A 24,610-nucleotide genomic window follows, 5' to 3' on the forward strand; every position below is an offset into this window, starting at 1 on the left:
AACTAAGGGGACAAGCCCAACCCCTGAAAAACAACCCCAAACCATAATCCCCCTCCCTCCACACCATAATCCCCCCTCCACCAAATGATTTGAACCAGTGCACAAAGCAAGGTCCATAAAGACATGGATGAGCAAGTTTGGGGTGGAGGAACTTGGCTGGCCTGCACAGAGTCCTGACCTCAACCCAACCTGATAGAACACTCAGTGCCTGACCTCAAATGTGCTTCTGGAAGAATGTTCAAACATTCCCATAGACACACTCCTAAACCTTGTAGACGGCCTTCCCAGAAGAGTTGAAGCTGTTATAGCTGCAAAGGGTGGAGCCAACTCAATATTGAACCCTATGGACTAAGAATAAAGTTTGTGTGTGTGTAAAGGCAGGCGTCCCAATACTTTTGGTAAATGTAGTGTAGGAGGGGAGACAAAGGAGTCCTTCAAAGGGAGCCAATCAAGTGGAGGATAAAAAAATTAGATTGGAAAGAAATGTCCCCATGGGGTTTTGTGTTGCAGACAAAAATTCAAATTGAAATAGAAAAATATGTGAATTTTATTGAAAAAGTATTATCATACAATTGCATGAAAAAATGTTAAAACACGAGCTCTGTGGATTAGGCCATTGCACATACATCATGGTGATACAACCGTACAGGTACATAAACAACATCGCATGATATAGGTATATACAGTCATACTGGTGAACTCCAACGCGTTTCGACCATTAACAGTAGAAATCTTCTGGGGGAAAGGAGTAAAAGAACTCTACAAAAAGAATGTATTGTAAAAATGCATACATTTAAACACCAATCTAAGTGCGGCCTCTTGTGGGCCCTTTCATTGGCTTTTTGGATGGCCTGCTTCTGTGTGGTCGTCCGGGGGGTTCTGGTCGCACAGCCGGGATCTTCGAGCAATCTCTGGGCACAGTACCTAGGAGGCGACCTTTACAGCTGTCAGTGGTAAATAGGATCTTATAACTGCACTTGGTGTGTTAATATCATTTTACATTGATGTTTACATGTATGCATTTTTACAATCCATTCTTTTTGTAGAGTTCTTTTACTCCTTTCCCTCAGAAGAAGACCTCTACTGTTAATGGTCGAAACGCGTTGGGTTTCACCAGTATGACTATATATACCTATATCATGCTATGTTGTTTATGTACCTGTACGGTTGTATCACCAGGATGTATGTGCAATGGCCTCATCCACAGAGCTCGTGTTCTAACATTTTTTCATGAAATTGTATGATAATACTTTTTCAATAAAATTCACATATTTTTCTATTTCAATTAGAATTTTTTTCTACAACACAAAACCCCATGGGGACATTTCTTTCCAATCAAATTTTTTATCCTCCACTTGATTTGCTCCCTTTGAAGGACTCTTTTGCCTCCCCTCCTACACTATATTTACCAAAATTATTGGGACGCCTGCCTTTACACACACATGAACTTTAATGGCTTCCCAGTCTTAGTCCATAGGGTTCAATATTGAGTTGGCTCCGCCCTTTGCAGCTATAACAGCTTCAACTCTTCTGGGAAGGCCGTCCACAAGGTTTAGGAGTGTGTCTATGGGAAGCTTTGACCATTCTTCCAGAAGCGCATTTGTGAGGTCATTCACTAATGTTGGATGAGAAGTCCTGGCACCTAAATGATTTGTGGCTCAGATTTGAACCTACTAAATCTCTTATGGGAAGCACATAAATCAGTCATTAGGGGCCTCCACATTCAAGAAGCATCCACCATCATGAAAGTTGATTTATCATCCCAACTCATTCTCCAACTCCAGATCTCAGAAACTAGATTGCAGGCCCATCCGGCACTCCTTACATTATAGACAATTGTATATAGCTAAAGTATGTAGATCTAAGTCAATTAAAAAAAAAAACACATTTACTGTGATATTTCTGTGAAAAAAGTAACAGAGCGAACTCACTTTACGTGAAACGACTCAAAGACGAAACCCGCCAGGTCACACAACACACCATTACGGATCATACTGGATCCTCCCGATTTCTCCTGTTTACAGAGCTGATCGAAAGTGAAAGTGATTGAAAATTCCACACTTTGAGTTGTTAACAGAACAGGAATAGAGGGGGAATCTTCCAATGGGGACACTAGTTCTGGTGACACACAGGAAGTGAAGGGAAATCACCCCAATAGGACACTGAGGACAAAAATAAAAAAAACTGACAGGGGTTATAACCCTTACTTACTTTATCCAAAATTTAAAAAAAAAAGTTTTTGACCCTTCTATCATACATCCAGAAAACATCTACATTTTTTTGCGAGAAAATGGCTTAGAACCTGCAAACATTATATATTTTTAAAGAAGAGACCATAGAGAATAAAATGGTGGGTTTTGCATATTTTTATGTCACAGGATATTTGAGCAGTTTTTTTCACATCACATTTTATTTGGAACAAATACACTTTAATGAGTTTTAGTGCAGACAAACACAAAATAATTCCCACATTTCTGGTAAAATACAATAAATGATGTTAAGCTGAGTAAATAGATACCTAACATGTCAGGTTTTATAATTGCACACGCCCATGGAACTGCGCCAAACTGCAGTACCTAAAAATCTCCATAGGAGGCACATTAAAAGCCTTCAGAGGTCACCAGCTTAGAGTTGCACAGGAGGTCTGGAGGGAAATTTATTGCTCCGGCTCTGATGTTCGTGGTGATATCTCACATGTGTGGTGCGATCGCCGTTCACATGAGCAAAGGGGGCGGGGATGCTTTAATCTTTTTTTTTTTTTTTTTTAATTTATAACCTTTTTTGGCCCAAAATCTGCATTTTTTCACTTATAAAGCAGAACTCCGGGAAAAACATTTTTCCATGTTCTCGTTGCTGATCTCCGACCTTTACCAACTATGCCGTCCATGTTCTTCTGAGCTCTGTAGTTCCTCTGCAATAACCTGCTGATCTTGCTGATAAACCGTTATTGCCTGGTGATTTCCTGTTTGTAAGACCGCTGGCTGCTATTCCTCCTGTACTCCCAGCCAGCGGTCTTGTCACTGCCCACCTGTAGTTCTGTAAAGTGGGGAGAGGGACTTGTATTTCCGCCTGGATCGCTGTAGTGGGCGGAGGTTGCACTGATGAGCACTGATAAGCTGCACTGATGAGGCTGCACTGATGATAACTGATATGCTGCACTATTAAGGCAGCACTAATGAGCACTGATAAGCTGCACTGATGAGCTGCACTGATAAGCAGTGGACACCATCCACTGCTTTACTGACACCGTCCTCTGCCAAATATCTGTAGGAGGGGTTTCCACCATCCCTGCAAAGTTTGCAGAAATGTTTTATGTCTTATTTTCAGCTTGATGTGTATTATATGTGACGTTACATTTCACAGAGACCGATATTGTGCTATAATTGAAGTTTATTGAGATTTTCGTACATTAGAGGGTTCCACCATTATTGATTAGTAAATTAGAGCTGCACTTTTTTGTTTTTTTTCTGATGATGACATTTACTTGTATCACACGCTGATGTAAAGCAGCATGTCCCGGCTCTCTCTGTGGTGCGGATAGGGATGTGCTCCTATACATCATACAAGCACTGATTACTGATAGAAAGATCTCAAAGCTGCATGAGGAGGAGGAATATTTCTAATACTGAATTACAGCAGAATACAGAGTGTATAATTTTTTTTTTTTTTTTTTTTCCATGAAAGTTTTTATTGTGAACAAAGTATCATTACACAGTTTTTACAAACAATAGGGAGTTAGACAACATGAACATTATTGATATGACTTTACTCACTGAAGCACAGCGAGTCAGATATGTTTATCAGAAAATTAAACAAACAAATACAGGAACAAAACAACCTCAAACTCGAGGTCTACCCCGTCATCAGAGATCTGGAACTGTATAATGCAGGAAGGCCACTTTAATTATAGCTCCAAGGGTAAGGGGCTAGTTATAGAAGTGTCAGTAGGCATTGAAATATAAATCTGTTTGTTTATTCCTGAGCACGTATGGAAGTGTTGGGTTTCTAAGGTGGGGTGTATCCGTATGGGGGGGGCAGTCTCATCAGTTTTTTTAGTTGTGAGGAGTAAATGGAAAGTCATACACATGAGCTGGAGTAGTCATGGGGATAAATACGTGGTTATCGTCGTCTGGGCGGGTGGGGTAGGGGCGTGGGAAAGACATAAAGGGGAGGGGGACTTAGAGAAAGAGCAAAAAACAAACATGGGGAAGGGAGGGGGGCCCTGAGGTATCCCCTCCCCGGTCTCCACCGAGCTTCAAGGGTATGAAGGGTTTCGTGGGAAGATCCCTGTCTGAAGGGGTCTCCCCTCGGGATCTGCATTAGGGCAAGAGTGGAAAAGTCAGCGGGTCTTATTGACTAAGTATGTTTCTAAGAAGAGTTACATGGGGTATCTCAGTCAGCCATTGGAGGATTTGGGACGGTTTAGCCCCATGATGGAGGTATATGTCTCTGTGGTGCAGAAGTGGGTCCAACAGGCCCATGTTCGCGAGTATTTCGATGGTGAATCTCTTGCAATGTGGATTAGTTCCTCCATTTCAGCCACCCTGCCCACACGGGTAAGCCATTCAGATATAGTTGGAGTGAGGGGAGATCCCCAGTGGGCTGAGATGCATAGTTTGGCTGCATTGATCATACGTACCCCCAAAGATTTCCTGTATGAGTGGACTGAAGTGGAGGAATGGTGGAGAATAAGCCTAGCTGGTGTATAATCCAGAGGGTATGTGGTCACTTGAGAGGTAATGTCATGTACCTGTGTCCAGAAAGTCTGGAGAAGTGGGCAGGGCCACCAGATGTGTAAGAATGTACCTGTTTCATTAGAGCATCTCCAACATTTGTTTGGCGTGTCTGGGTTAAATTTATTTAGTAATTCAGGTGTACGGTATCACCGGGATAGGGTTTTGTAGTTATTCTCCTGTGTCATGACATTGAGGGAGCCTTTGTGCGCTATTGTGAAAATGCATTCCCAGTTCTCTTCTGTTAGGTCTATTTGAAGCTCCCTTTCCCAAACCTGGCATGCTTTGGTGTCCTTAGGGGAAGTCGAGGCATAAAGCATAGAGTGAATGTTCGCAATCATATGTTGTTGCGGTGTAGTTTGGGAGCATAGGTTTTCAAATGGGGTTAGATCTCGGGATAGAGATGTGATTCGGTTTATTGTTGTAAGAAAATTACGAATCTGGAAGTAATTCTATAGAGGGGGAGGTTCGCCCCCTAGGTTTGTTGGGAGTGAAGTACAGTCTAGAAATTTACCATCCTGAAAGAAGTGTTGGGCTAATATGTTTTTGTGTGGCCAAGTATCCTTGAGGAAGTGGTTGGAGTAAAGGCTGGATTAAGTCGAATACGTGTAAGGGGCCCCGGGTTAGAGGAAAGTTGGAGTTTCTTACATACCTCTCTGAAGCTACTGAGGGTGGCTTCTATAAGGGGATGTTCTTTTAGGGTTCTTGGAATATGGCAAGGGAGAATCCAGGGGGTGTTTCTGATGGACAGGTGGGAAAAAGAGCCTTCTAGCCTCACCCAATCTTTAACCCCCTTGTGTACTGACCAGTCTACAATTCTTCCCAGATGGCAAGCTCGGGAGTAATTTCGAAGGTCTGGGAGACCAATACCCCCTTTGGTTTTGGGTTTCGAGAGTTGGGCGAAACTTATGCTTGGGCGCTTATGTTTCCATAGAAACTTCAGGGATTGCTGTTTGGGTGTCTGAAAGAAAGCTGCGGGGAGTTTGATGGGGATTGTTTGTAGCAGGTATAGGATATGGGGGAGGATATTCATCTTCAGGATGGCCGCACGACCGAACCATGAGAAATGGGGTTTATCCCATGTGCGCAGGTCATCTGAGATTGTGCGAATCAATGGGATGAAGTTTTTTGTATATAGGTCCGATAAGTGTGTAGTCAATTGGATTCCCAGATATGTGATGGCGTTCTGTTTCCATACGAAGGGGAAATTGTTTTGGCATTGGGAGACTAGGTCTTTCAGGAGAGATATATTGAGAGTATGGGATTTTGAGAAGTTGATCTTTACTTTGGATATTTGTCGGAATAAGTCAAAATCTCTAAGCAGGTTTGGGATCAAGGTCAGTGGGTCATGTAAGAATAGCAGGATGTCATCGGCGAAAGCCGCTAGCTTGTATGTATGTCCTGCTATGGGTATGCCCTTAATGTTCTTGTTCGATCGTAGGCAACGTAGTAGGGGTTCTAGGGTTAAAATAAAAAGGATAGGGGATAATGGGCATCCTTGCCTCGTTCCATTCCGGATAGAGAAGGCGTCTGACAGGTGGCCGTTGACTTTGACTTTTGCTGTTGGTGTGGTGTATAGAGACATAATCAAGTTGAACATTCAATTCTGTAGTCCTAAGTGGCGCAAGACAGCCCTCAGGTAGTCCCAAGCCAGCCTGTCAAACGTCCTCTCAGCATCCAGGGATAGAAAGAAGCCTCCTTGTTTTTGGTGGTTAGCCAATGGTGTAAGTTGATTGCCTTAATGGTGTTGTCCCTGGCCTCTCTGCCAGGGACAAATCCTACTTGGTCTTTCCCTATTATTGAGGGTAGGAGGGGAAGGAGACAGTTTGCTAGAATTTTGGCAAATAATTTGAGATCTACATTGAGTAGGGAAATTGGTCTGTAACTGGCGACTGATGTGGCGTCCTTCCCCTCCTTCGGTATGACCGTGATATGCGCTTCTAGTAATCTGTGGAATGGTAAATGTTGTTGAGGTAAGGGAGTTAAATACCTTAAGGAACGGGGCTGAGGGTATATCTACGAATGTTTTGAAATAGGGTGCTGAAAAGCCATCTGGGCCCGGGCTTTTGCCCGTTTTTAGTTGTTTAATCGCTCTCTTGAGTTCATCCTCGGATATGGGGTTGTCTAGTTCGCGGGCATCTTCCCGGGGTATGGGTTTGGGGCTGTACTTTTTGAGGAAATCTGTGATAAGGGCTTTTCTAGGATTTTGGCCTACAGGTGCTTCGGGTTGGTGGGGAATATTGTAAAGTTCTGTGTAAAAGCGTTCGAATTGAGACGCTAAGCCGAACTCAAGTTGCCTAAGGGGTCTTTTATGGTGTGGACGTTAGTGTTAGCTTTCTTAGTTTGGATAGCCCTGGCTAATAGTCTCCCGCATTTGTTTCCCTGTTTATAAAAGAGTTTTTGATTTAACATAAATTTGCGTCGGGTTTTGCGGTTGAGAACTTCCAGGAGAAGTTTCCTAGTTTGTGTAAGTTCCAGGTATGTGTCTTGTGTCTGTGACTGCTTATGAATTAGTTCTAGTCTCCTTATTTTGTTGGTTAGTTCCCGTATTGTTGTCTGTTGTGCTTTTTTCCGACTGGCCTTAAGTGTTAGAAATTCCCCTCGGATGACACACTTGTGTGCCTCCCAAAGGGTGAGAGGTGCTGTCTCGGAGTTGTCATTCTCCAGGAAGTAGTTACTTAGGCTGGTGCGGATGTGGTTGATATCACTTTCTGAAGTGAGGAGTGATGAATCTAGTCGCCAAATATTCGTGACCAAATTCCTCTCTGGGAAAGTTAGGGGGAGGGTTATCGGGTGGTGATCTGAAAGAAGTAGGGGTTCAATGGTAGCAGATTTTAGGAAGGGAAGATCTTTTTGGGAGAGAAAGAGGTAATCTAACCTGGAATACCTGTTATGAGGTGCAGAGAAGAAGGAATAATCTTTCTCATTCGGGTGTAGGGTACGCCATGTATCGTGTAGAAGGAGTTCTTGCATTTGTATCTTGATTTGTCTTAGTGCTCTGTAAGGCAGGGTAGTGGACCCCAATGAGGAGTCTAGGATGGGCTGAAGTGTCACAATAAATCGCCCCAAGGATTGTAGTCCCTGATTGGAAGCCTGCAAGGATGGTTGCGATAGAGCGGAAGAAACTGACCTGGGCAGTGTTGGGGCTGTATGTTTGCTAGAGTGACCGTCCGATTATGGATAACGCCCTTTAGAAATAGGTAGCGGCCCTCTGGGTCTACGAGGGAATCTGTCAGTTTCCATGGGAGGTTTTTAGATAGCAAAATCGATACCCCCTTCGTTTTGGCTAGTGAGTTAGTGGCATGGAAGGATGTTGGGTACATACGGCTTGCGAGTTTAGGGGTGTTGTTCATGCGGAAGTGAGTTTCTTGCAGAAACACCACATCTGCTTTCAATTTACTCATCATGTTGAGGATTTGACTTCGCTTCTCAGGGATGTTTAGCTCTTTAACATTTTGAGAGACCACTTTAAGTGTGGTGTGTTGCGGACTAGAATGAAGGGAAGCCATGGTATTTGGGTATTATCGAGTTAATGGATTAGGCACGAGGTGGAGCTGCCTTTTACAAACGTGACCGATGTGGGTAGGTGGAGTCTGTGGAGGATTGTATGCCCTTGATGAGTTCTTAGTCGTTACGGTGGGGAATGCTACAGTGGAGACCAGGGGAGGCGAGACCCAGGTAAAGAGAAAGGGGGGAGAGAGAGGGTATGGGAAGGGGTTGAGAGAAAGATGGAAGGAGGTTAGTCGTGTGGGGGTTTTTAGCGAGGGGTAGGATATACTTACCGGAGGTAAAAGTAGTCCAGCTACCTTACCCTGTTGGAGGTTGTAACGTCCGGTATGGGTCAACTAGGATAGTCACTGTCCCGTTGTGTGGAGGAGTGGAAAGTGTCCGGAGGTAGGTTTGTAGGATGTCTGGTCCATGGGAGGTCATCATAGGTCTACTCAACTTGTGGAGAGGGAGCCTGCTTTCATGGCAAAGGAGAGAGAAGTAGTGAGAGATCTCAGATCAATGTTGTGGTATCATAAACAGTCAACATTATAGACAATAGAAACAGTAAACTTTAGACTATGTACAGAGAGGATGTCGCGCTATGCTAATAAACTCGGGGAGGTCACCATCCTGAGAGCAAGTATTATGGAACAGGAAGAGTTGCAGGACTATGCCATATATAAACGTATCTTAATAAGTCAGACTCAGTGTAATATATAATCTCGTATTTGGCTATGAGGATTTGTGAGAGCGTTAGGAGCGTGAGGGAGAGCAGCTTCGTAAAGGCTAGTTCGACATAATTTAGAGGGGTAATTTGGCTACGGGGAAGGGGAGTGTGGAATCATTGAGGTTTAAGTCTGTGAACTGGTCAAGATATGGACAGTTCAGAGGGATAAGACAAAACCTCACGTCAGGTGGTTGTGTTTTCTAATAGTGGCCTATAGCTGCTAATGGTAATAATCATCAATGAGTTAGGTACATAGTGGCATCTTATGAGTATACAGTTGTTAGGACATAACTCAGCGGTGTTAGCCCTAGGGTTGTTAGCTCAAAAGTACCTGTCCACCATTAGGAGGTTCGTCCCACATGGAGGTCTCTGATGTGGGTACAGCCTGTGATGGTGTGCTGTTCAAGGAGAGAGATATTTTCCATGTGGGACGTGCCCCCCTTTTACAGACATATATAGCAGGTAAATTAGCAAAAATATATTCAAGAAGGAAATACAAATAAGGAAAAAAGAGAACCATATATGCAAATCGGAACAGAGTGGGATACTGTTGGTTAAGAACCTAGCTTATGCTTGTCTCGGGTACTCGTTCCGTCATATTGGTGCAGCTTCTTTGGTCTGAAGAGGGTACCTGGGCATGTGGGGGGGTTAGGGATGGGAGGGAAGGGGGGGAGAGGAGGGGGAGGGGAGAAAGGGGACCCAAGGGGGGTTAATAACATCAGAGGAGGGCTCCATTTGGATGATGGGGATCTGTCCCAAGCTGTCATTCATAGGCTGAATGCGGGCTGACGGTTGAATAGGGGTATTGGTGGATCGTATGGTAGCCTGTTATTTGTTCAGTTAATGTTCCAATGGTGTTGGATTCAGCTTAGTTATACTTCTTAGGGGCACGATGCTTTGGAATCTGTGGGGGTCTGTGGAAGAGGGTCATTTCTCCTGAGAGGATGTTTTGTTGTTGAGCTTGTATGGAGGGAGAATGCATGGGGTCCTCAGGGATTTCTACAATTGTAGAGATGCAATAATGTCCATCCATATATGGGGGGGCAGGTCCGAGTCATGTGTTAAATAGGCCATTTCAGTTCAGATTTGAGGCGCCGGTCAGCTTATTATCCTGTCCTGGTTAGATGGGGCCGGGGCTTGGGATGGGGAGGCGACCTGAAAAAGACGGCAACTCTGAATATGAGTTGTGCTATCATCGTGGGTTTGAAGGGAAATCATTGAAACTTATCTGGCCTGGCCCGCCTGTGGGCAGGGGATGCTGTTGGACTTTGTCGATCTCTATCCCGCTGATCCCTTTGAGGAAGTGGTCTTGAGGAGGATGATCTGCGCCTTCTGATGTGGAAATCATCTCTTACCGGTATAGCTTCCATAGAGCTGGTTCTTTGGAGCTGGGGGGGGGTATGGAAGGCTCTATACCAGAGTGTATAATATATCATTATGAGATGTGTGTGCAGTTCAGCAATGATTACATAAATCATGTAAGGGAAATATGTTGCTGTGTCTGGAGAGGAGATCACAGACATGTGTAGCACTGGTAGATTTATGATCTACCATCTGATAGGTAAATTTAGTGAATTGCTCGTTAGGGGAGTTAGATTTGCCTCTGTTCCAGCTTGGCTGACGTTGCATGTGGTTCCACACTGAGCCGGTGGGTGTCGCTGTTACCATTGGCTGGTGTTGGAAGGGCAAAGTGTCGAAGCGTATGGATGCTCCTCTGTCCCGGAGACAACTCGGTGGAGGTGGTCCTCTGAGTTGCATTCTGGGAGAGGGTATTTATGGGACAGACGCCATATTTTAGGGTTCGTTTTACAGCCACCTGCTGGCCCTCCTGGCTGACAGGTATGCGTTAGAGTGCTACCTCGTGGTCCTCCGTTCCGGAGGCCCACACCGCTGGGGCGCGTGGGTGGGCCCAGAAGCCTGTCTGGGGCCTACCACAGCAGCCGAGGAATGGTCCTGGGCTGTCTATCCAGAGTGAAGAAGCTGGACAACCGAGAAGATCCCAGGGGAGGACCCGTCGTGGAAGGATCATGCAGAGTGCTGATCTGGAGAGGGGCCTGGTGACTCGGTTGGAGGACGTATCCTAAAGTAGTTCTACAGCATAGTACTGCCAGGTTGGCTTAGAGGTCCAAGTACTGTGTCTGACATTCACTGCAAAAATTAATACATCCTGTGGCAGAAGATCGTACAGGTTTATTTCAAGCAAGTCTGTGGCAGAGACTTTTGTTCGTGCTATGTACTGGCTGCTAGGCTAATGAGAGAGGCCTATCCAGGCGAGCAAAGATTGTGTCCCACAAGGGGATTGCATCCAATTACAATATCCAACTTTAAAGGACGTTCTCAGAATCCTAAAGAAAGATATTTAAGCTTCCCTGCAGCTTCCCTCCTGCCTCTTTCCTGCTACTTCCTTCGTTACTTGGTTCAATAAAACATTGGAAACGTACTCAGGTGTGGTTGCTTAAATCGTCCAGAGGTAAACTCAACGGAAACCTAGACTCGGTGCTGGTGAAACAGGGGTGTCGAGAGTGAAGGTAACAAGCCCGCTTAAACCAGCAGCTCCACCGAGAGTTAGTGCTACACATGCTTTACAGTTATAAGAATTTCCCCTCACTGTCTGTGTTGTGCTCAGCAGTGTGTCTACAAAATGAGGGGCGTGATTTATGGTAAAGTGGGCGTGTTCACATTTACATGTACAGGCCTCGTGTCCCCTCCCACATTCACTGCAATTTGCAAAGCATGATGGGAAATGTAGTTCAATGACAGTGTAAAGAGAGGGGAGAGGATATGATGTCATCACTGTTCTAACAGATCCTCCCGGGCAGAATACAGGATACATTTTTTGAACTGCAGAGCTGAAAATTCAATTTGACTTTTCTCTTCAATGGTAAAGAATTTCACAAATGTAATAACTGTTTAGTGTTTTGTGTGTGTGGGGGAAGGGGGGTGCACTAATGGGGAATTTTTTTTTTGCCAATCCCGGAGTTCTGCTTTAAAAATGCAAAAAGACCTCTGGCAGTAAAGGAGGTAAGGTGAGCTAGATGGGATCACTCTTCTGTGGTCACACTCTAAACATTAGAGCTCCCCCTAGCTGCAGCCTGGTAATAACATTGCTAGGAGGTCTATTCATTGAGCTGCTCCATACTTCCCGTCTTTAACCACTTCCCACCCACCATATAGCAAAATGACAGCCAGGAAGTGGTTTCATTATCCTGACTGAGCGTCATGTGACATCCAGCAGGATAAGCCGCGACACACCGAATTCTGACACACCGCATCTCCGATCGAGGTAAAGAACCTCTGATGGAGACTCTTTACCACGTGATCAGCTTTGTCCAATCACATCTAATCACGGTGTAAACAGGAAAAGCCGTGTATCACACTGACAGGCGTGAGTAGAGGAGAGCCAATTGGCTGCTCTCCTAACAGGGGGGTCTGCACTGATTGTTTATCAGTGCAGCCCCTCGAAGATGCCCACCCAGGACCACCAGCGATGCCCACCCATCGCCACCAAGTAAACCTACTAGAGCCCACCAGGGATGGCAATCATTGCTCATTAGGGGTGGCACTCTGTGCCCATCAGTGATGCCTGCCAGCGCCTCTGATCAGTGCTACCTATTCGTACCGCCCATCAGTGCCGCCTCTACGTGCCCTCCAGTGCCACCTATCAGTGCTGTATATCAGTGCTGTATATCAGTGCCACCTATCAGTGCTGTATATCAGTGCCACCTATCAGTGCTGTATATCAGTGCCACCTATCAGTGCTGTATATCAGTTCCGCCGATACGTGCCCTCCAGTGCCACCTATGAGTGCCCATCAGTGCTGCCTGTCAGTGCCACCTCATCAGTGCCCATCAGTGAAGGAAAAAACTTATTTATTTACAAACTTTTGTAACAGAAACAAAGAAAAAATTTTTTTTTCTTTTCAAAATTATCGGTCTTTTTTTATTTGTAGTGCAAAAAATAAAAACTGCAGAAGTGATGAAATACCACCAAAAGAAAGCTCTATTTGTAGGAAAAAAATGCTGTTTGGGTACAGTGTCGTACGACTGCGCAATTGTCATTGAAAATGTGAGAGCGCTGAAAGCTGAAAATTGGTCTGGGCAGGAAGGTGTATAAGTGTCCGGGATTGAAGTGGTTAAAAAAACATCTCCTGACATTTAGGGGTCTTCTAGTAAAATCAGCACACAGTACACACATTACACATTGTTAGGCACATAGGTATCCCTTTCATTGCCCCTAGATGTTATCCCCTTCCCAGCCAGTGTCAATCGTACAGTGACAGTGTATAGTATTCTAAAAAACAATGGAAAGTGGCGCTTAATCAAATCAATTAAATATGTAAAACAACTAGATATAAATGGAAATTCAGTGACGGAAAATCCAATAAATACTCATGTCTACATCATTAATCTTCCATTACATTGAGTGACTAAGATAAACGTAAATCAAAGTTACTTCAAAAAATGGATCCAAACAGCTAACTCCCAAAAACGACTAATAATGAAGCCTCACAGACGGAGAGTAAGGCTATGTTTCCACTATTGCGTCCCCAAAGTCGCGCGATTTACACTGCGACTTTACAATGCGATTTATGTTGCGATTTGATGCAACTTTTAAAACGACTTTGATGTTCTGCGATTTAGCCAGAGTGATGTAATTCCTTATCCTGCTTAGTTACTTCCCCTTCCTGTCTTCCACACTCACGTATATCAATGTAGGAAGTGATGTATTTGGGAGGAGCAGAGATCATGTGCTTCCGTAGACTTCCGTGGAAGTCGCAACAAAGTCGCGGTGTCAGACATGTACATGCGACTGCATTGCGACTTAATACCTTTCTATGGAGAACAAGTCGCACCGAAGACGGAACAAAGTAGTACAAGAACCTTTTTTGGAGACGCTGCGACTTGAGTCGCACTAATGAGAACGGGGACCATTGAAATACATGGGTTTTGACTTGTCATGCGACTTGACATGTGTCAAGTCGCAAAATAAGTCGCACTAGTGGAAACAGAGCCTTAGTGTATCCGGAAGAGAATCTAGCGATACATTTTCTATAAATGCATCAAAAAAAAATGCCTAACGTGATTTATGACATAATTATGTGAATAAATAAATCAAAAGCCGATGAATACCACCTTACAATGATCAGATGTATAAACAGTAATGTGCAAAAATTGTGCAGATTGAGAACGTGTAAAAAGTTAATTAAAGTATAAAAGTAAATATATATATATAACATGTAATCACATCATTCCACAATTGTCAAATGTGAAAAAAATAAACTAATAGGTAATTAAGGTCCAGTAATGCGTGTTTCAAATAGTGAAACTAGAGTGCCATACAGATGAAGTCCCATATACAATACAATCCAAATTGTGACAATCTCAATAAAAATATGTGAAGGAAATAGTTCATCAAAAGATTCCCAGTGCCATCAATTCATTAAGGGTTTAGATAAAGTGTATTCCCCCAGCCTCTCACCTCAGGGCTGAGCAATTGTGATCATTTTCATATTAACAAGTGAGAAAATAGTTCATCAAAAGATTCCCAGTGCCAAAAATCAATTCAGGGTGTACATAAGGTGTAGTTCCCCCAGCCTCTCACCTCAGGGCTGATCGATAACAGCCTTATAAATAAATCATGACAATCCCATCCGATCCACGCTCTCCTAATCAGTGGTTTCCTTAGGGGTCTCCTGTCTATAACAACCTCCGCTCTCAGGACGCCCCAGTTAGACAGTGTAGATCATGAAAGAAAAGGGGAGGACGTACTCCATAGTGTAGTAGTTCAAATCAATACATTTATTAAAATATCCACTTACAAAGAAATACTCTATCTTCTGCTAGTGATACAGCTGCCTCCCAAATCCGGCCGTGATCGGGAAGTTAACTCGTTCCATGTAACTGTGAAGATATAAAATATATGAGCCATATCTTTCTATGTATCCAGAGTTCCTCTTCAACATGAATTTGTATTTCTTATTATTTTTCATTAAATGTTTCTGAATTCTTTTGGTATTGCAACACATGTAGCTGACCAGTTGACATTAAATGTTCTGCCAATGACATGACACAATTCTCGGAAAAGATGTGATATGGAAAGATGTTGATACGGAAAGTCCCTGTCTAAAAGTCAAATTATTATTCCTTTTTTGTCAAAAATACTTGTCACTTAAAAATTAGCCAGGTCAAGATGACCCAAAAAGCTGGCCTAAAGTTGAAATATTTAGTGAAATGCGTACGTGTGATGTATAACTTTGGGCTTTTGCCCGACATAGACTACAATCTTAAGTTTTGCTATAAAAGTCTGTACCACTCTGTAACCTGTATCACTATTAGAGATGAGCTTCGAGTTCGAGTCGAACTCATGTTTGACTCAAACATCGGCTGTTCGCAAGTTCGCCGAACAGTGAACAATTTGGGATGTTCGTGGCAAATTCGAAAGCCGCGGAACACCCTTTAAAAGTCTATGGGAGAAATCAAAAGTGCTAATTTTAAAGGCTTATATGCATGGTATTGTCATAAAAAGTGTTTGGGGACCCGGGTCCTGCCCCAGGGGACATGGATCAATGCAAAAAAAAAGTTTTAAAAACAAAAGTTTTCTCAGGAGCAGTGATTTTAATAATGCTTAAAGTCAAACAATAAAAGTGTAATATCCCTTTAAATTTCATACCTGGGGGGTGTCCATAGTATGCCTGTAAAGGGGCACATGTTTCCCATGTTTAGAACAGTCTGACAGCAAAATGACATTTCAAAGGAAAAAAAGTCATTTAAAACTACTCGCGGCTATTAATGAATTGCCGACAATACACATAAAAGTTCATTGATAAAACGGCATGGGAATTCCCCACAGGGGAACCCTGAACCAAAATTAATTAAAAAAAATGACTTGGGGTCCCCCTAAATTCCATACCAGACCCTTCAGGTCTGGTATGGATTTTAAGGGGAACCCCGGCCAAAATTTAAAAAAAAAAAACGGCGTGGGGTCCCCCTAAAAATCCATACTAGACCCTTATCTGAGCACGCAACCTGGCAGGCCACAGGAAAAGAGGGAGGATGAGAGAGTGGCCCCCCTCCTGAACCGTACCAGGCCACATGCCCTCAACATTGGGAGGGTGCTTTGGGGTAGCCCCCCAAAACATCTTGTCCCCATGTTGATGAGGACAAGGGCCTCATCCCCACAACCCTGGCCGGTGGTTGTGGGGGTCTGCGGGCGGGGGGCTTATCGGAATCTGGAAGCCCCCTTTAACAAGGGGACCCCCAGATCCCGGCCCCCCCTGTGTGAAATGGTAGGGGTACAAAAGTACCCCTACTATTTCATTAAGAAACTGTCAAAAATGTTAAAAATCACAAGAGACAGTTTTTGACAATTCCTTTATTTAAATGCTTCTTCTTTCTTTTTTCTTCTATCTTCTATCTTCCTTCATCTTCTTCTTCTGGCTCTTCTGGTTCTTCCTCCGGTGTTCTCGTCCAGCATCTCCTCCGCAGCGTCTTCTATCTTCTTCTCCTCGGGCCGCTCCGCACCCATGGCATGGGGGGAGGCTCCTGCTCTTCTCTTCATCTTCCTATCTTCTTCATCTTCTTCTCTTCTTCATCTTCTTTTCGGGCCGCTCCGCATCCATGCTGGCATTAAGGGAGGCTCCCGCTGTGTGACGTGTCTCCTCTTCTGACAGTTCTTAAATAATGAGGGGGGCACCCGGAGACCCCGCCCCCCTCTGATGCATGGGACATGACAGGACTTCCCTGTGGCATTCCCCGTGACGTCACAGGGAAGTCCCGTCAAGTCACCGTGTGTCAGAGGGGGCGGGGTCACCGGTTGGCACCGCCCCCGTTATTTAAGAATCGTCAGAAGAGGAGACGCGTCACACAGTGGGAGCCTCCCTCCATGCCAGCATGGGTGCGGAGCGGCCCGGAGAAGAAGATGAAGAAGAGAAGAAGATGAAGAAGAGAAGAAGATGAAGAGAAGAGCGTGAGCCTCCCCCCATGCCATGGGTGCGGAGCGGCCCGAGGAGAAGGAGATAGAAGATGCCGCAGAGGAGATGCTGGACGAGAACACCAGAGGAAGAACCAGAAGAGCCAGAAGAACCAGAAGAAGAAGATACTTTACCCCCTTACCATTTCACACAGGGGGGGCCAGGATCTGGGGGTCCCCTTGTTAAAGGGGGCTTCCAGATTCCGATAAGCCCCCCGCCCGCAGACCCCCACAACCACCGGCCAGGGTTGTGGGGATGAGGCCCTTGTCCTCATCAACATGGGGACAAGGTTTTTTGGGGGGCTACCCCAAAGCACCCTCCCAATGTTGAGGGCATGTGGCCTGGTACGGTTCAGGAGGGGGGCGCTTTCTCACCCCCCCTCTTTTCCTGCGGCCTGCCAGGTTGCATGCTCGGATAAGGGTCTGGTATGGATTTTTGGGGGGACCCCACGCCATTTTTTTTTATTATTTTGGCGCGGGGTTCCCGTTAAAATCCATATCAGACCTGAAGGGTGTGGTATGGAATTAAGGGGGACCCCACATCATTTTTTTTTTATTTCGGCCGGGGTTCCCCTTAATATCCATACCAAACCTGAAGGGCCTGGTATGGAATTTAGGGGGACCCCCACATCATTTTTTTTTAAATTTTGGTTCGGGGTTCCCCTGTGGGGAATTCCCATGCTGTTTTTATCAATGAACTTTTATGTGTATTGTCGGACCGGCAATTCATTAATAGCCGCAAGTAGTTTTAAATGACTTTTTTTCTTTGAAATGTCATTTTGCTGTCAGACTGTTCTAAACATGGGAAACATGCGCCCCTTTACAGGCATACTATAGACACCCCCCCAGCTATGAAATTTAAAGGGATATTACACTTTTATTGTTTGACTTTAAGCATTATTAAAATCACTGCTCCTGAAAAAACGTCCGTTTTTAAAACTTTTTTTTGCATTGATCCATGTCCCCTGGGGCAGGACCCAGGTCCCCAAACACTTTTTATGACAATAACTTGCATATAAGCCTTTAAAATGAGCACTTTTGATTATTCATGTTCATGTCCCATAGACTTTAATGGTGTTTGCGTGTTCGAACAAACTTTTTTCCTGTTCGCATGTTCTGGTGCGAACCGAACAGGGGGTGTTCAGCTCATCCCTAATCACTATCGATCCAGAGATGTGATCCGCTGTATGTACAATGCATATTCTGAAGTAAACATACATGAGATGAATGCAGCTCTTCTGGCGTTGATGTCCTTTACTTCAAGGTTCAACTTGACATAACCCGCCTCTCTTCTCTGACGCGTTGCGTGAGTGTCACATCACTTTCTCAAAGGGTATAGAGACGGGTATGGCGGGGATGACTCATATAGCCAGAGGGTTACCATGGTAACCCCTGCTCTGCATACACTCAGCATAGCAATGAATGGCGCTCAGCATATAACATATAGCAGCATACAAGAACAGATAATGTTTTAGCATTTAGGAGAAAAATATATAAAAACTGTTTAAATGGGAAAAAAATGTTCTAAATAATGTATTAAAAAATCGGAGAAGGAAATAAAAATATAAAATTGATACACGCCCTCTAGTGGGCAGCCAAAATAATGCAAACAACCACATAAATGGATTTCTTACTCTTTACATTCAAACTGCCATCTAGTGGACAAATAGAATATTCCTGAGACCTGGCAGCATATAAAATCAACAGCAAGAAAATTATCATGTGTATAGCAGATAATTAGAATTAATTCTACGCAAATATTTCTAGCTTATTAGATGATTAGAATTAATTCTATGCAAATATTTCTAGCGTATTAGATAAATATTTTAACTTACAAAAGTGAATAAAAATATTTATAGCTTACTAAAAAAATACACAAAATACAAAATACAACCACTTTTCTAAAAAGCTACCTCAGAGCCAGGTACATAGAGGTTCAGATCGAACATCTATGTCATATAATATAGTAATAGAAATTCATATAACATCCAATAAAAAAAAACTCTAAAATGTGTTCATTAATTAACAAAAAGGACAATAAAAATGATAGTTTCAATGAAAAAAGGAGAGGGTGAAGAAATTACTAGTAATGGAAAGTAGTGGAGTTAAGGTTGCATAATAAAGTTCAATAATTGGAAATGAAGCAATTTAGATCGAATTCCACATTATGCCCTGATGGCGCCAATGTACGAAGCTCATGGCTCCAACGCTGATCCAACCCTGAGGTGAGAGGCTGGGGGAACTACACCTTATGTACACCCTGAATTGATTTTTGGCACTGGGAATCTTTTGATGAACTATTTTCTCACTTGTTAATATTAAAATGATCACAATTGCTCAGCCCTGAGGTGAGAGACTGGGGGAATATACTTTATCTACACCCTTAATGAATTGATGGCACTGGGAATCTTTTGATGAACTATTTCCTTCACATGTTTTTATTGAGATCGTCACAATTTGGATTGTATTGTATATGGGACTTCATCTGTATAGCACTCTAGTTTCACTATTTGAAACACGCATTACTGGACCTTAATTACCTGTTGGTTTATTTTTTCACATTTGACAATTGTGGCATGATGTGATTACATGTTATATATATATTTACTTTTATGCTTTAATTAACTTTTTACAATTGCTCAATCTGCACAATTTTTGCACATTACTGTTTATACATCTGATTATTGTAAGGTGGTATTCATCGGCTTTTGATTGATTTATTCACATAATTATGTCATAAATCACGTTAGGCATTTTTATTTGATGCATTTATAGAAAATTTATTGCTAGATTCTCTTCCGGATACACTTACTCTCCGTCTGTGAGGCTCCATTATTAGTCGTTTTTGGGAGTTAGCTGTTTGGATCCATTTTTTGCAGTAACTTTGATTTACGTTTATCTTAGTCACTCAATGTAATGGAAGATTAATGATGTAGACATGAGTATTTATTGGATTTTCTGTCACTGAATTTCCATTTATATTTAGTTGTTTTACATATTTAATTGATTTGATTAAGCGCCACTTTCCATTGTTTGTTAGAGTTCCTTTATTGGTGTGGGAACACCTTTATGGTGGCAGCTATATCAGTTATTTGTTGCTTGCTTATATTATTGGTCTGAGGTTTGTGGTTTACGCATTAGTACTTGACATTATCAGTGTATAGTATTATCACTGATCTCTGTATTAGTGTCACTGGTGATGTCAGTGTCAGCTAGTCAGTTCCCACCCAGCTTCAACCGCACTATCACAGTCCCACTATAAGTCACCGATCACCACCATTACCGGTATAATAATTAAAAAAAATTCCAGTATATATCCCATAGTTTGTAGATGCTATAAAACTTTCACACAAACCAATTAATATACATTTTTGGGATTTTTTTTATTACCAAAGACAAGTAGCAGAATACATTTTGGCCAAAATTTATGAAAAAATTAGATTTTTTTAAAATATTTAATATGTATTATAGCAGAAAGTAAAACAAAAAAAATCAACATTTTTTATTTATATAAAATATAAATAAATAAATATATTAAAAATTGTATTATATATATATATTTTATGTAATAAAAAAATGTTAAAAAGATTTGCATAAAAAAGCAATTTCCAGCGCTATTTAGCACAGCCCTAAATTCGAAAAAAATGGCCTGTTCATGAGGGGGGATGGGAACCTTCCAGAGCTGAAGTGGTTAACAAAGGGATTTCATATGATGGTCAGCTCCCTCTAGTGGCCATAATGAAGTCTTTTTCGTAAAAGGCTTCACATTAGTGAAAATACAATACCGCACTATGGCCACTAGAGGGAGCCAATGGTCATAGGAAATCAATGTATAAGATAAAATATAGACAACATTCCTCACAGCTGGGTGAATTTCTGTCATATTCATTCAACAATTTAAAAAAAAATGAGAACACTAAGTGATTGCAAAGCTTACATCACATATCAATGAAAGGCAATGACTCCATTTTTATATTTTAATCGTTTTTATTGGAAGTTCTCTTATTGAACAATCAGTTACAAAATACAAAGTGTTACAAATGACAAGTGACATTGTCCATCCTTGTTTAGATAGACATAGCACATTGACATGGAGTGATAAAACACAATATAAGTGGGATATTTGTGAGACAAGTCCTCCCTGTGTACGGGCCAATAATAAAGGACATCCAGGGACTCACACCCCCCTTCACACACTCACCACAAATATATCCCCCTGCTTCTTATATGATGGAGATCAACCATGGAGTATATCTGAGGTGTATATCAGGGTGTAATTCTTCCCCACATGAGAGCTGTGATGTCCAGCAACATTCATATAGAAGACATTTCCCACACTCAAGTCACTAATACACCTCAAGGGTTGTGTGGGATCCCTGATGTACAGGAAGACAGGACTTCAGTGAGGAACAATTCCCTCACTCAGGACAGGAATACGGCTTCTCCTCTGTGTGAGATCTCTGATGTGTGGAAAGATAGGACTTCTTTGAAAAACATTTCCCGCACTCAGGACAGGAATATGGCTTCTCCCCTGTGTGAGATCTTAGATGTGTGGAAAGATAGGACTTCCTTGAAAAACATTTTCCACACTCAGGACAGGAATATGGCTTCTCGCCTGTGTGAGATCTCTGATGTGTGGAAAGATAGGACTTCCTTGAAAAACATTTTCCACACTCAGGACAGGAATATGGCTTCTCCCCTGTGTGAGATCTCTCATGTGTGGAAAGATCGGATTTCCTAGATAAACATGTCCTGCACTCAGGACAGGAATACGGCTTCTCCCCTGTGTGAGATCTCTGATGTGTGGAAAGATTGGACTTGTCTGAAAAACATTTCCCGCACTCAGAACAGGAATATGGCTTCTCCCCCGTGTGAGATCTCTGATGTATGGAAAGATGGGACTTCCTTGAAAAACATTTCCCGCACTCAGGACAGGAATATGGCTTTTCCCCCGTGTGAGATCTCTGATGTTTGTAAAGACTGGACATCTGTGAAAAAAAAATTCCGCACTCAGGACAGGAATATGGCTTCTCCCCCGTGTGAGTTCTCTGATGTTTGTAAAGACTGGACGTCTGTGAAAAACGTTTCCCACACTCAGAACAGGAATATGGCTTCTCCCCTGTGTGAGATCTCTGATGTGTGGAAAGAATGGACTTGTCTGAAAAACATTTCCCGCACTCAGAACAGGAATACGGCTTTTCCCCCGTGTGAGATCTCTGATGTATGGAAAGATTGGACTTGTCTGAAAAACATTTCCCGCACTCAGAACAGGAATACGGCTTTTCCCCTGTGTGAAATCTCTGATGTGTGGAAAGATTAGACTTCTGTGAAAAACATTTCCCGCACTCAGAACAAGAATATGGCTTCTCCCCCGTGTGAGATCTCTGATGTGTGGAAAGATAAGACTTGTCTGAAAAACATTTCCCACACTCAGGACAGGAATATGGCTTCTCCCCCGTGTGATATCTCTGATGTGTGGAAAGATAGGACTTCTGAGAAAAACATTTCCCACACTCAGGACAGGAATACGGCTTCTCCCCTGTGTGAGATCTCTGATGTGTGGAAAGATAAGACTTGTCTGAAAAACATTTCCCGCACTCAGAACAGGAATACGGCTTTTCCTCCGTGTGAGATCTCTGATGTTTGGAAAGATGGGACTTCTGTGAAAAACATTTCCCGCACTCAGAACAGGAATACGGCTTCTCCCCTGTGTGAGATCTCTGATGTAAGGAAAGATAAGACTTGTCTGAAAAACATTTCCTGCACTCAGGACAGGAATACTGTTTTTCCGCCATGTGAGATCTCTGATGTTTGGAAAGATTGGACTTCTGTGAAAAACATTTCCCGCACTCAGGACAAGAATACGGCTTCTCTCCTGTATGAGATCTTGTATGCTCATTAAGCTTGGATTTATAATGGAAACACTTCCCGCACTCAGTACAGGAAAATCTCTTCTCTGTTGGAAGGACGACCCCGTCCCTCACAGTCTGAGGTTCCTCAGGATAAGAGGAATACGATGGTCCATCTACACTGTGTGGTGTCGGATGGACATTTGAGGTAGTCGGGTTTTCTCCTGGACTATACTGTGTGATGTCCTCATCTTCTACTTTACAGTCTGGAGACAAAGTGAGACAATCCTCTGAGGTTTTCCTCATCTCCCATCCATCTACTAAAATAGAAATACAAAGATTATTACTAGAAATGAGCAGATTGGGTCCCCTAAACCAGGACTCCGCCCACATCAGGCAGCTTTGTCTCTGAGGATCTTACAATTCCTCCCTCAAGGTAACTAGTAAATGGGTCCTCTGATCTCCTACCAGTTCATTTCTTTATTCATGGACCTTAGTCAGAGAGTGAGGACACAACGAGAACTGTCTTTTATAGGAGTGACAGTGATGAGGGGATTATAGGACGAGTGTCCCCACCCCCTCTATCACTCATTGTCATCTTCCCAACACAAGAAGTCCTGAACTCCCTGATTTAGTCATGAATAACAGCGGGGCTGAGCTCCACCAGAGGTCAGAGAGTGAGGATGGGAGGAGAACAACCAAGATGAAGACTGGACTGATCCTGAAGACCACCATCATTGGGTTATTGACTCCTCCCTCATTATCACTTTCTGTTTAAGGTTCCAAAGTTTGAGGATGTTATCACATTATTATCAACATGTAAAAGTCTGTGCTCCAATCACATCATCAGATATAAAATCAAACCACTATAATCTCATTCCACCCTGAAATGAAATAAGTAATCAGGAAGCTGCTCACATAATACCCAGATATGAGATATAACAGAATTCCTCCAAAATATGCAGCGCTGGCCCTTTAAATCATATACAAAAAACACACCACAGATGAGGTCATCAGGAGCTTGATCACTGATCCAATCCCTGATGTGATGATGTCAGTACATTTGGCGGAGCATAGCAATCTAACGTCATCACGCCCATTGCGGCAACAGAAGGAAGAGATCTTCAGGTCAAGGTGAAGCAATACACTGAGCATATTAGTATAAGGCTGCTTTCACAGTGATGTGCTGCGGTTTACCCACACCACGGGTGCAGTGCAGTGTACCTGCAGCTTTCCTGCGTGTTTTATGTACTTATCCATAGACTTCTATTATATCCTGCGGGTTTGGTGCACTTATACATAGACTTCTATTATATCCTGCGGGTTTGCTGCTCTTATACATAGACTTCTATTATATCCTGTTGGTTTGCTGTACTTTCTGAATGCAGGAGATTTGAGACGCTTTCAGAAAGTTCCCCACACCTGCGGGATATAATAGAAGTCTACGGCAAAGTACAGCTAACCCAGGAAAGTTGCAGATGCACTGCATTGCACCTGTGGTGCAGGTAAACTGCAGCACATCAGTGTGAAAGAAGCTCAGAACAGTAAGGGTTCATTTACATTTGTAGTTTGAGGGGTGGTAAAACCCCATAGTAAAAATGTGTTTTATCACCCCTGTCTCAACCACATCCCCTTTAGCTGCAGTGGCCAGGGGTGTACATATGTCGTAGCTGTAGCAGGAGTTATATGCATTGTCATGGTTGGTGGATGTCATGATTTGTGTATGTCATGGTTGGTGGGTGTCATGGTTGGTGGGTGTTATATTTGGTGGGTGTCATATTTGGTGGGTGTCATAGTTGGTGGGTGTCATGGTTGGTGGGTGTCATGGTTGGTGGGTGATATGG

At 43.0% G+C, this 24,610-nt stretch overlaps 1 protein-coding gene across 1 annotated transcript in view; it reads right to left on the reverse strand.

The window, feature by feature from the left end:
• Positions 1-24,610, reverse strand: part of LOC141126378 (uncharacterized) — an 86,215-nt gene that overhangs the window by 58,589 nt on the left and 3,016 nt on the right. Inside the window, exon 2 of the mRNA XM_073612327.1 lies at positions 21,363-22,868. Within this exon, the coding sequence (XP_073468428.1) occupies positions 21,363-22,868 (1,506 nt within the window). The remainder of the gene's footprint in view (positions 1-21,362; positions 22,869-24,610) is intronic.

This window comes from Aquarana catesbeiana, linkage group LG02, assembly GCF_042186555.1.
Source record: "Aquarana catesbeiana isolate 2022-GZ linkage group LG02, ASM4218655v1, whole genome shotgun sequence".
Lineage (NCBI taxonomy): Eukaryota > Metazoa > Chordata > Amphibia > Anura > Ranidae > Aquarana > Aquarana catesbeiana.